Source organism: Dasypus novemcinctus, chromosome X (assembly GCF_030445035.2).
Source record: "Dasypus novemcinctus isolate mDasNov1 chromosome X, mDasNov1.1.hap2, whole genome shotgun sequence".
NCBI lineage: Eukaryota > Metazoa > Chordata > Mammalia > Cingulata > Dasypodidae > Dasypus > Dasypus novemcinctus.
In genome coordinates this window covers 56,019,740-56,031,466 of record NC_080704.1, presented here as the reverse complement: position 1 = coordinate 56,031,466, position 11,727 = coordinate 56,019,740, and the positions used below count along the sequence as shown (strand labels likewise).

The 11,727-nt window shown below is 44.6% G+C and overlaps 2 protein-coding genes across 12 annotated transcripts in view; one reads left to right on the top strand and one right to left on the bottom strand.

Moving 5' to 3' along the window:
- Positions 1 to 721: 721 nt before the first annotated feature.
- LOC101426716 (sperm acrosome-associated protein 5) lies at positions 722 to 3,334 on the bottom strand. The gene is made up of 4 exons (XM_058292380.2): positions 3,107 to 3,334; positions 2,564 to 2,722; positions 1,000 to 1,078; positions 722 to 899 (listed from the first exon to the last, which is right to left on the bottom strand). Exons 1-4 carry the CDS (start codon positions 3,249 to 3,251, stop codon positions 800 to 802), a joined length of 483 nt encoding a protein of 160 aa, XP_058148363.1. The 5' UTR covers positions 3,252 to 3,334; the 3' UTR covers positions 722 to 799.
- Positions 3,335 to 8,234: 4,900 nt separating this feature from the next.
- Positions 8,235 to 11,727, top strand: part of LOC101423162 (zinc finger protein 182) — an 81,420-nt gene continuing 77,927 nt past the window's right edge. The window contains exons 1-3 of one of the 11 annotated variants that reach the window (XM_071213297.1): positions 8,235 to 8,579; positions 9,018 to 9,226; positions 10,867 to 10,925. In XM_071213297.1, coding sequence (XP_071069398.1) covers positions 10,911 to 10,925 — 15 coding nt within the window. In that variant the 5' untranslated portion in view covers positions 8,235 to 8,579; positions 9,018 to 9,226; positions 10,867 to 10,910. Of the gene's footprint in view, positions 9,297 to 10,866; positions 10,926 to 11,727 lie in introns of all 11 variants that reach the window. The other 10 variants (XM_071213300.1, XM_071213296.1, XM_071213295.1 and 7 more) reach the window with 10 other exon arrangements.

The window sequence follows — 11,727 nt, the reverse complement described above, 5'->3', positions numbered from 1 at the left end:
GGTGGTTGATTCCATTGAGTTGGCCATCACAAAGAGAAAGAATGACAAGTTCAAATACCAGACACTAGAGAGAAATTATTACCTTGTGCATCCATTGAAATCCTGGCTTAATTCCCAGTTTGATATTTGAAACTTATAACAATGATCATGAAAGAGGAGTTAAGGGTGCCGAGAATTAGAGTGGTAATATGTAGGATGATGTGGAATTTAAATTCAGTAATTCCTACTGATCTTCCCCTGTAAACTGAAACCAATTACATTTGCCCCTGAAGAGAATGTGTCTGCCTCAATTAAAGACCCTGTTGTGACTTCAACTGAGAGTGATACTTCTTAAGGGAAGCCCATTTTCATATCCCACCATCCCCACCCCTCTGTCTCCAAACCTATAACCAAGAACTTTATGTGCTTAACAGGCTGTAATTTATTTAACCCTCCCCTAATCTCCATGAGATTACTATCATCATCATTCTTACTTTACAGATGAGGAAGAAAGCACAGAAGAAAAGAATTTACCCAAGGCAATCCAGCTAGTAAGTGATAGAATTGGGAATTGAAACCAGGAGAACCTAAGCTTTTAATCATTAAACTATCCTGTCCCCCTAAGTGATCTGATATTCCCTGAATACAGATTTGAATATATGGGGGGGGGGGAGTGATTGAATAGGGGTACCTCCAGGTGTTGGAAAACTGAAGGAAGTCAGGCATCAGAGAGTCTCTTGCATTATTTAGAGATATCATCCTTTATTAAATCCATGCAAGAAAGAAAGGAAAAGAAAATCTGTATCCCTGGGAATACGAGTCATGAATTAGTTTTCACTGGATGAATTTTCACCGGAATCTCACACCCCTTGAGCCATTCAGATAAATCATGGCCAGCACAGTGCCGCTTCCAAGAATTCCTGGAAAATGAAGAGAGGAAGGGTGAAGTGGACAGGTTAATAGGGTGGTAGTGTCCCTAACCTCGGCTACCCAGGGTCTAGACCACCCCCATGAACTCACCAGGCAGCCATTCCCTTCTGTGATGACACAACCCGCTTGGCACACACAATGTCATCCAGAAGATGGCGGTTGAGCAGGTCTGGAGGGAAGAGAGGGATATAGTAATCTGGTTCATTGGGTACAGGGTGAGAGTATTTTGAGGGGCTAAGAGTTTGGGGTTCCTTGCAGCCTGAATAACCTCAACCACCACATTGGCTGATTCTAGATGACCTTGACTTGTAAAACCTTAACCCATGTTGACTGATCCTGGATGACTGTTACTGTCATTTTGACTGGTCCTGGGCAATCTCAAACTCCATCTTGCCCAACTTTGGGTGACTTTAACTGTCATTTTGTATGGTAATGAATGATCTTAACTGCAATGCTGGCTTGTCTGAAACCACCTCAACCACCTGTTGGCTGGTTGGGAAACTACTCAACTGCAAGACTGGTCAGTCCTGGATATCAAACACTATTCTGTCAGGTCCTGGATAACCTCAACTCCCATTCTGACTGATTATGAATGATCTCAATCTTCATGTTGGCTAGTACTGTTTAACCTCAACCACCAAGGTTGCTTAGTTCTGGATGACCTCAACTGCCATTCTGACTAGTTATGAATAACCTCAACTATGTGGGCCAGTGCTGGGTAACCTCAATTACCATGTTGGCTGATTATTGGATAACCTCAACTGCCATGTTTGTCAGTACTAGATGACCTCAATTGTCAATTTGGTTGGTTATAAATAACTTCAACCTACATGTTGACTGGCCCAGGATCTTAACCTCCATTTGAGCTAATTCTTGACTACTTCAGCTTCCATGCTGACTAGAACTGAACAATTTTAACCTTCTTTTTAGTTAGTCTCAAAAAAAATGCAATATTCATGTGAGTCTGTCTTAGACAACCCCAACCTTTATGGTTGCCAGTCCTAGACAAACTGAACCTTCAAGCTGGCCAATCTTGGGTTACCACTTCTGCCATGTTGGCAGGACTTGGATAACCTCAGCCTCCATTTGGGCTGGTCCCAAAAACCTCAGTCCCTATTTTGCCCTGTCTTGGACAACCTCATTTGCCATTTTGGCCATCCGTGAACAACTTCAACTGCTTTTCTATGTTTTCCTCAACAACACCACACTCTGGCAAATTCTTCTCTCCTTTCTGCATGGAGGTAGCTAGTTTCTGTTCTGACATCCAGAAAAACTGCATCTTCCTTCAGGTCTTGGACCACCTCAGCCATCATTTTGGCTTATCCTAAAAAACCTCAACCCCAAATCAGAACAGTTTCTCCCTCCATTCCATATGGAGCCAAATTTCCTATATTTTCTGAGTCCCAGAAAACTACAGCTTCTATTCTGGGTGGGGTTTGGGAGCTCTGAGTCCTCCTGGCCTAGACAGCTTCTCAGTGCAGTATGGGTAAAGATACAGGATGCCATTTCCAACAGCTCAGGCAACTTCACTCCTTTCCGCATCATATTTCTAATTCTGCTTATTGCTGGAGATTATGACCTAGACAACCTTGCCTTCTGTGTGTGGAGGAATAGGGTCAGGCAGGGCTTTGGGGTGTCCCCAGTGCTCCCTTACCACGACAATCCATGTAGCAGAGGTTCTGGGTGGGTGTAACACCATTGTCACACCACCAGGCGGAGTTCAGCTGGAAAATGCCATATTCACTGCTACCGTCGGGATTGTGGTCCATGAAGGAGGTGTCAAAACCACTCTCATAGTGTGCCATGCACAGCCCTGGGGCCAAAGGGAAAGGGAGAGAGCAGGTAAGCATGGGACCTGGGAATAGGGGAGGCCAGGATTTGGGGGGTGGGGATAGGGCTGGTTGTCATCTCAGTTGTGGGGGTGCTGATCTTGGTTTGGTAGGAGTGTTGAGATTGGTAATTCTGGTGAGATATTGATGATGGTGCTTTGGTGGTAATGGTAGAGATGGAGGTAATGGTTGTGAAGGCAGTGATGATGATTGACATTAGAGTTGGTTAAACCATGCATCACAGCCAGTCGGGGTGACCAAGAGGGTCATGCCCTGGTGGCAGGCAATAAAAGACAAAGGGGGCTTTGAATCTAAGTGTGGTGGGTGGCCTGGGGTGTGGACGGGACCCGGGATAGAAGGAGTCTCACAGTCTCCAATGGTGTAGCCCTTAAAGCCATTGAGGCCCGCCTTCTCCAATTTCTTTGCCAGCTCACAGCGTTCATAGATCTTGGAATCCACAGAAACAACCATCAGCATGGCTAGGATTGCGAGCACAGTGCCCCAGGCCTCCATTACTGTGCTCACAAGCCCTCCTAGCTGACTCCTTGTTCAAAACTTACCCAGCAGTGTTCAGAAACTAGGGGTGTTCTGGAACTCTGGGCTTTATGAACAAAATTGAAGTGATGCATTCTGGAACACAGAAGTCAGAGGGCTGGGCACCTCACCACTTTCCCAAGTGCCAGCTTTGTCAGAGACCAAGATACTGAGATATACACAGAGATGGAAAGGGACAAAGACAGGGATGTCAGAGAGATACAGGGATAAAGGGGTGGGGACATGCAAAGGACAGACAGGATTCAGGTACTGGGCCTCACACTTGACCCACATTCCCCTACTCCTAACCATTGCCCCCTTTACTTCCATTAATTATGTTCTACCACTTGGTCACCTCCATTTTTTACTCTGCTTTTCATTGCCTCCGTTTCCTGCTACTCTGCTGAGTAGTCAGTTCTCTTCACTCACACTTTCCCCACTACCACCTCCAAATCCTCCTGCTCTGCAAAATATGACCATCATCCCCTTGCCCTCTGCTCCTCACTACCTCCATTTACCCCTTCTTGGCACTTTATTCACCTCTCTTTACTTATTGTGCCCCATTCCACCCCAATTTACCAAGTCGGCTCCATGTTACCTCCATTCAATTGCACTCTTCCCCATGTGACATATATTTACTCACACACGACTGCTCTTTCACCTCCATTTTCACTCAACCTTTTATTCCTCCATTCATTTGCTCGGCCTCTCATTCACTTGTATTCACTCACATCTGGCCTCAGATTACTACTGTTCCCTAACCCTTTACTATCATGACCCACATTCTCTCACTTCATATTCTTTATTTACCTCCACTCACTCTCAGACTCTCATTTCCTACTTTCATCTCTAGTTCCTGACGCTGTGCCTCAGATGCCTCCCATTCACTCTCACCTGGCCCATCCTTCAGCTCTGGTCATTGATTCTGGACCTCTTATCTTCCCCATTCACTCCCTTTCTGCCTCCCCTTCACCTCTGTTCTTTCATACTGTTCCCACATAACTCCCATTTCCTGGAACTGTACCCCATATTACTCCCAATCAAACGTTACCTCAAGTTACCCAATACACTTAACACTATGCTTGATCGCTTCCCTTCTTGATCTTCCACTTGCTCTCAACCTCATTCATTTGAATGAATAACACCTATTTCCCTAAGATTGCTCACACTCTACTCCTGATTCATGTCTACTCACTCTCACTCTGCCCCACAGTACCCCCATCCAGTCATACTTCACCTTAAATTCACCACTTTTGGCTCACATGGAGTCCCACTTTGCTTCCCTTTACTCACCCTGAGCTGTGTGACCTCTATCCCTTCTCCCTTTGTCCACCATACCTTATTTACTCCGCTTTTCCTTGATCTTTACTTGCAGTCCCTCTTGTTCTGCCCAAACATTCACACCTAATCTTTAGGCTCAGTCACCTCTGCTGATTCACACTGGGATCTATGGACCTCCCCCATTCCTGGAACACTGCCCTGCATTACCCCTGCCTAATCACACTCTGCCTCTCATTCACCTCTATTCACTCTTCTGCTCCTTCATGGTACTTCATTCAGACAAATGTGATCTGAATCCACATATTTATTCACATTTATTCACATTCCACCATGTGTTCTTCATTCCTGTTTATTCTGCCCCATTGTGTCCCCTACTCTTCTCTCAGTGCCCTGCATTACCCTCGTCACCCCTACTCCCCCCCCCCCAAGTTCACCTCTCTTCACTCGTACTGTGTCTCATGTAACTGTTGGTGAGCTCGCTAGCAAGTAACATGTAGCCAAAAATGGCCGCTAAGCATACATAATGGCTATCACAAAGGGCACCGCCCTTCTTCCTTGCTTTTCCTGCCAGAGAAGCCCGTGCACGCCAACTTCAAGCCTGCCTCATCCAATCAGTAGCCGCTTCAAATTACCCTAGTCCCTTTAGTCTATCCATAATTGACACATCACCTCAAGCCCCCACCTCTGCCTATATAAGCTGTACCACTTCCCCAATAAACTAGACCTGCGCCATGAGCCTGCGTCTCCGAAGAGGTTACTGTGTGTTTAACCCAGCTGTGTGATACTGGGGCTCTGCTGTCACTCACAACCCGAAGGAGAAGTTCGCCTCACTGAAGCTAATGGCTTGAACAGCAACAGTAACCATCATCCATTCACACTTAATCCTCTACTCAAATCAACTGGCACTTTAATGCTTTATCAACATCATTATATTCATTGCCTTTCATTGCCCCGTTCACTGCTCCCACTTTCACCTTTTTTTCACTTTGACTGTGCCCCATTGTCCCACCATTTACCCAGTCTCTTTCATAATCGCAAAATAATTCACAATCTAATGCATGTCATTCTCTCACGCTGCCCCACATTGCCACATTCACCCCACTTTATTGCTTATTCACCTCCATTCCCCATCACCTTTTGCCACTCCCTGCCCGCACTCCCGATTTGCCTTTCATTCACCCCCACATCGGCCACTTAGGACTCCTTCACTGGCCAAGGAGAAAAGTCTGATGTATTATTCAGGATCCAGTTTGGCTGCATGGAGTGACACCATCACAAAGACCAGTGGCTTCAAGAGGATGGAAGGGGACTCTTCTCTTGGAGGCTGATAGCTCAGGGCTGAGTGTGGCAGTTTCAAGGTCACCAGGGACCTGGCTTCCTCTGTGCAGTTGCTCTGCCAACCTCATCTGCTGCCTCGTTGTCCAAAATGATTGCTCACAACTGGCAACACTTTCGTAGTTTTGATAAAATATGTCTTTAGAGCAATTGTAATGACTCACCAGCCAGATGAGGGGCCTTTCTCACTCATTGTCTTTGGGTGAGAGTGTCACATCATGCAGACTCCATGGTGGGACCAGCTACCTGTCAGCTTTCCTCACCCCTTCACGTAGCCACCTGCTGTTTAGTGTACTGCATGAGGAGGTTGCTCCTGTAGGGACTGATGGTAGTGGATGCCCAGGGTTGAGATAGTGATGATCTTGGCTCAGTAGCAGAAAATCTGGCCTCACATGGCTCGTGGATGTGTACTCTGGGCTCTCAGACAGTTTGAAGGGCTGTATCACTGGCTCAGAAACATTTTTGCAGGTGGCAATCACTGTGCTCCCAACACCCTCCAATCCTAAAGGATTTCCCTCTTCGCATAGGTGCGTGTATGTGTGTACAAGGTGGTGGGGGATAATGTTTGGGTTTTGTAAGGGGTCAGACTTGGATGGGCCTTAAAGGTTCTATCCCTTTTTTTCCCCACTTCCTAATGCATTCAGAGATCTGACAAGCTTGGTACCCAGGAGGTGCTGAACCCCTGGTTCCTCTCTTTGCCTTGCCTACTAGGAAGCTCCATCTATATTTCTGGTATAAATATTCCTTGGATGTTCTAATGGTTCTGGAATGGGGCCCCTTAGATGCCTTTGGAAGTTCTGTGGGGTGTTAGATAAACAAGAATATTATTATTTCTCTTGGACAGCTGATTGGCCAAGGGGCCTGGGCAAACAGACTCTTACAACAGGGTTACCTAGTATTGTTATCTGAAAGTTGTTGCCTTACCACATTTCCTGCCCAGGTCATCCTAAGCATCTGTGAGCTGAGCTTTTCCAGCTGCTTACAAATTATTCACCTGACTTCTCCCTTAGAGCTCAGTGATCACTTTTCCCTGTGCCAGGGTCCTTTTACACAGCTTCTCACTTAGCCTAAGAAGCAAGTACTCAAAAGAAGAACATTACAGAGTGGGAGTTAAGGCTCTGACCTTGGTGTGACCTTGGGAAAGTTACATAATCTCTCTGGGACTGTTTTCTCATCTGAAAAGTGGGGGTCATAGGACTGTTGTGTTGACTGTCTAAAGCAGGACCTGTCATGTGCTTCACACAGTGCCTGGCACAGATGTCTGAGCCCCCATTATCACTTGGTGGGTCTCTTGCAAGAGCCTTTTTACTGGTCTCCCTGTTTCTGCCTTTACCCTCGGTGATATGTTCTCAAAGCAGCCTGCAGGTGATGTTTTCATTTTATGTTTTCCTTATGTTTAAGAAAAGTTTATATACACATACATTTAATCTTATTTAAAAAATAACAAACACTTAAAAAGTACTTGCTATATGCTTGGAATTGTTCTAAACACTTTACGATTATCAACTCATTTAATTGTCACCACAGCCCCATGAGGTAGGCACTGTTATCCCCATTTTATAGATGAGGAAACTTAGCACAGAGAAATTAAGTGCCATGCCCTATGTCACATAGCTGGTAGATGTCAGAATCAAAGCTTGAACTCAAGTTGTCTCCATTATGTGTGTATGTTTGTTTTCTTTCCTGCTATATTCCCAAAGTCTAGAACAATACCTGGCATACAGGAAGTGCCTACGGAAATTCTTGTGGAGTGCACATTCTTGGGGTGGGAGTGGCGGGGAGGGGGGGAAGGCAGGCAATAAAAGTGTCAAAATATACAGTACATGTATTTTTAAAGTTAATATATAATGCTAGATTGCTTCAGACTGGTATTTTAAAAATCTGATCTCTCTCATGGCTTCCCGTTTTGTCTGAAATGAAATATGAGCTCCTTCCCTGGACGAGGAGGTCCAACAGCCCCCAGCCCTGCCCATCTACCCCTGGCCTGCACCTCTTACACTCCCAACACAACTGACTTGTTTCCGCTCCTCCAACATTCCAGGCTGTCTTATTTCTGGACCTCTGCAATAGCTGTGCCCTCCACCAGAAAGCTCTTTGCCCCAGATCTTTTGTGTGGCCAGCTCCTTGCTGGTCAACATAACTGTGACAAAAGGAGTCCGTTCGCCATCCAGGAGAAAACAACTGGTAAACTACTACTTACCACAACCCCTTCTTCCCTCCTTTTAAATCCCGCCCCCCTCCCCGCCCCGCGTCCCAAATCGCCGTTTATTTATTCTTCACCTTCTCGTTTGTTTACTGTCCTGTAAAGGCTAGTATGTAAACTCCCAGCCCCAGCCATTGGATGGAGCCAGTGACCTGGCTCTACCGCCTAGTCTCTGTGCCACGCATACCATTTTCCAGTTCAATTTCACCTTCTCCAAACTCAATGTTGCCCTCTACGTTCAAGACACCAAATCCTCGCCTGCTAGAATCGTTTACTTAATTCGACACGTCCCTTCCCCGTCGTAAGAAAATTGGTCTCTGAAGTTTTAGAAATGACCGACTCCACAGAACAAACTGAGCACCTCCTCAACATGGCCACCCTCAAGAAGAAGAAACACAACGGGCGCGGCCATATTGCTTCAGAACAGAGACGTCACAGGCGCCGCCATCTTCCCTCCATGCCTGCGCCGCTGTCCCCGTAACCTTAGCGTACGGCAGAGAGGAGGGGTGGGGCCTCGAGTTGACTTGGCAGAAGGGGTCTCAAAGGCACCACTGAGCGTGCGCAGAATGGGCTGCTGCACTGCTTTAGGTTGCGGTGCCAGAGAGTCGGTCCCGAAGAGGAAGTGCTTCTTGGGGACAGTTCTTGTAACGGTGGCCACTGCAGCGAGCAGGAAATCTGTTGTCGAGAGAGAGCGAGGTTGAGGGGGCGAGTACAAAGGGTCTTTGACTGAGTGATGGGGAGTTCTTGGGAATGAGTGAACGGGGGTTTGTGGGTGTCATTGACGTGGGGGTTTGTGGGGTGAGTGGAGGATTGAGAGGTCAGTGAATGGGAACGATCTGTGGGCTTAATGGTAGACAAAGTTAGGGGGAGAGCCAGGATTGAATAGGATTTATTGAATTTTGAATTTTACACATTTTCCCGCACAGTAACCTGCGCTAAGGGTTCAGCCGCACCCCCCTCCCCCGCAGACCACAGGCCCCTCCTTAGACGCCCCCTTTGCCCCGCCTCCCCGGCTCTCCCTCTGCCCCTCCCTCCCTGCCCCAGCTCCGAGGGGAGCTGATGTGTGTGTTCCAACTGAAGTGCATCTGCACCTGAAGTCCTCCATCTGGCTCCTGGGCAAGACGGCATCTGTGAGGTGAGAAGACTCACACCTGAAAAGACTCACCTGATTAGCGGCCCCGCCCAGAATTTTGGGCCTGGATTGGGTGAGCTGGGCCTGGTGCCAGGGGCTTTGAGTGAGATCTGGATTAAAACTTCTTTAGGATAGAATGAAGTTCTGGTACATGCTACTAAACGGATGAACCTCGAAGACATCATGTTGCACGAAATAAACCAGACACAAAGGAACAGATACTGTATGATTCCACTTATATGAAATAGCTAGAATATGCAAATCTATAGAGACAAAGGAAAGGACAGGTGGGGGGCAGGGAGAATGGGAAGTTAATGTATAAAGGCTGCTGGCTTTCTGTTTGGGGTCATGGGAAAGTCCTTGAAATGGGTGGTGGTGAGGGTAGCACAACATGGTGTACGTGATTAATCCCACTGAATTGTATGCTTTGGGGCATGGATGAAATTGAAAAGTTCATGTTGTGTATATGTTTCCACAATTAAAAAAAGTGAGAGACAATAACAACTAAATGCAATACATGATCCTGGACCGGATCTAATAATGGAGGACAAAATGCATTGTTGGGACGTATGAAAAAATTGGGATATAGACTGTTAAATTTCTTGAACTCTGTACTTAAGGCGGTTGTATAAGTGAATATCTTTGTTCTTAGGAAAAGTACATGGAAATATAAAGTGTTCAAGGAGCATGATGTATGCCACCAACTCTCAAATGCTTACAAAGTAGATGGATAGATTGAATAGATAGAATTATATGACAAATGTGACAAAATGTTAAGAGTTGGTGAATGTGGATATCTGGGGGTGTATATTGGAGTTCTTCGTATGGGTTTTGTATTATTTTTGTAGCTGTCCAGTAAGTTGAGATTATTTCAAAATAAAAAGTTTATTAGAAAACACTTCATTAGGATAATACGTAGTTTTAAACAATCAGGCTTTTAATGAAGTAACATTTTAAGTATAGATTAATTAGGAAATTGGCAGAAAAGACAATCAAAAGAAACTAATTTTACCCCTTTCCCCCATTTATATGTCTGTTCTTAGACGTTTTTTAGTGTTCTTAGACAATTTTTAGGGGTATGTGCTTGTAAACAGTAAACATACAGTTTTCTTGTGGTTTTATACCTATTTTTTCCTATTTAGAAGTTTAATATAATTAACCTGAAGTTTTTTTGTAATATTTTTTAAGCTTCTAATCATGATGTATATACAGAAAAGTGCCCAAGATAATAAGTGTACAGGTCCAGACAACATTATTTTTAACAGCTGCATAGTGTTTCATCCCTTACATTTCCTTATCAGTCTCTTATTATAGGTCATACAGAGTCCTTTATGTTAGACATCGTTGAAATCAATGCTAAAATGGCAGTACTTACAGAGAAAATGTGTCTGATACATTATGATACATTAGTTCATTAAGGAAAACACCTAGAAAAAATGTATAAGATTTAAAAAAAAGAAATCTTTCATGTTCAGCATTCACATGAGAAAAATAGTCACAGGTTATTGTTAAAACCACATGGTTGCCCAAGCTCTTCCACAGAGCAGTTTCATACCCAGCTGGTGTAGGGGTTTTTCTAGGCAGGTAATTTTGGGGTACTGAAAGCCTGAAAGTCTCTCATGTGCTCTCTTCTCTCATTCTAGCTCAGCTTTTACCCATCTCTTTCGTTTCCCAAGAAGAGCAAGAAATGGCCAAATCCCAGGTAAGTATGTTGTCTTTGTGTACCTTTGTGTTGCTATGGAAGTTATGGGAAATGTAGGAATCTTTGACAGAAAATAGGAAATTATTTGTAAATAAACATTAGGATCATGGGAAATATGAGTGACAGTGGATAAAGGCCAAATTAAAAGGCAGGCATGTGCAGGATTTAGGGTGTAACAGTAATGTTACGTTGCTGGTTTCTCTTCGAGCCTTCTGGTGGCCATAGCAAAAAGGGAAATGCCACAGTAATATGGCTCACCCTTACCCATCGGGGGTGAACACACCAAGTCTTCAGAGGAAGTAAATGTTTCCTGGAATTGAGTTTCAAGGCATTTCTTTGCTGGTCTTCATGTAGATGGTGGAATTGTCTTCATATCCTCGTGATAAATGCAGTTGCTGATTTCCTGCAGATATGCCTACAGAATTCCCTCAGTGAACTGGAGATATAGGGTCAAAATGGAATTTGGGAGTGAAACGTCATAGGGAACCTGTCTGTCTTGCAAATGATTTTGCTGAAGTAGTTTTCTCTGTTGGACTTTGATTCTAAATTGGCTCTCTGTATCTTTTTACTTCCACTTTTTATTTTGAAAAAATTAACACAAAGTAAATTTGATTTTGTTGTTTTATTGTACTGTTCAATAAATATTAGCATGGATATAAAATAATTTTGTCACCTCAAAAAACTGCCTTTTTAGTCATATCCTCCCCAACCTGTAAACCCTGGCAATCACAGATCTGTTCTGAGTTGATAGAGTTTTGTATTTTTAAAAATGTCCTATAAATGGAATCTTAAGACATATAAC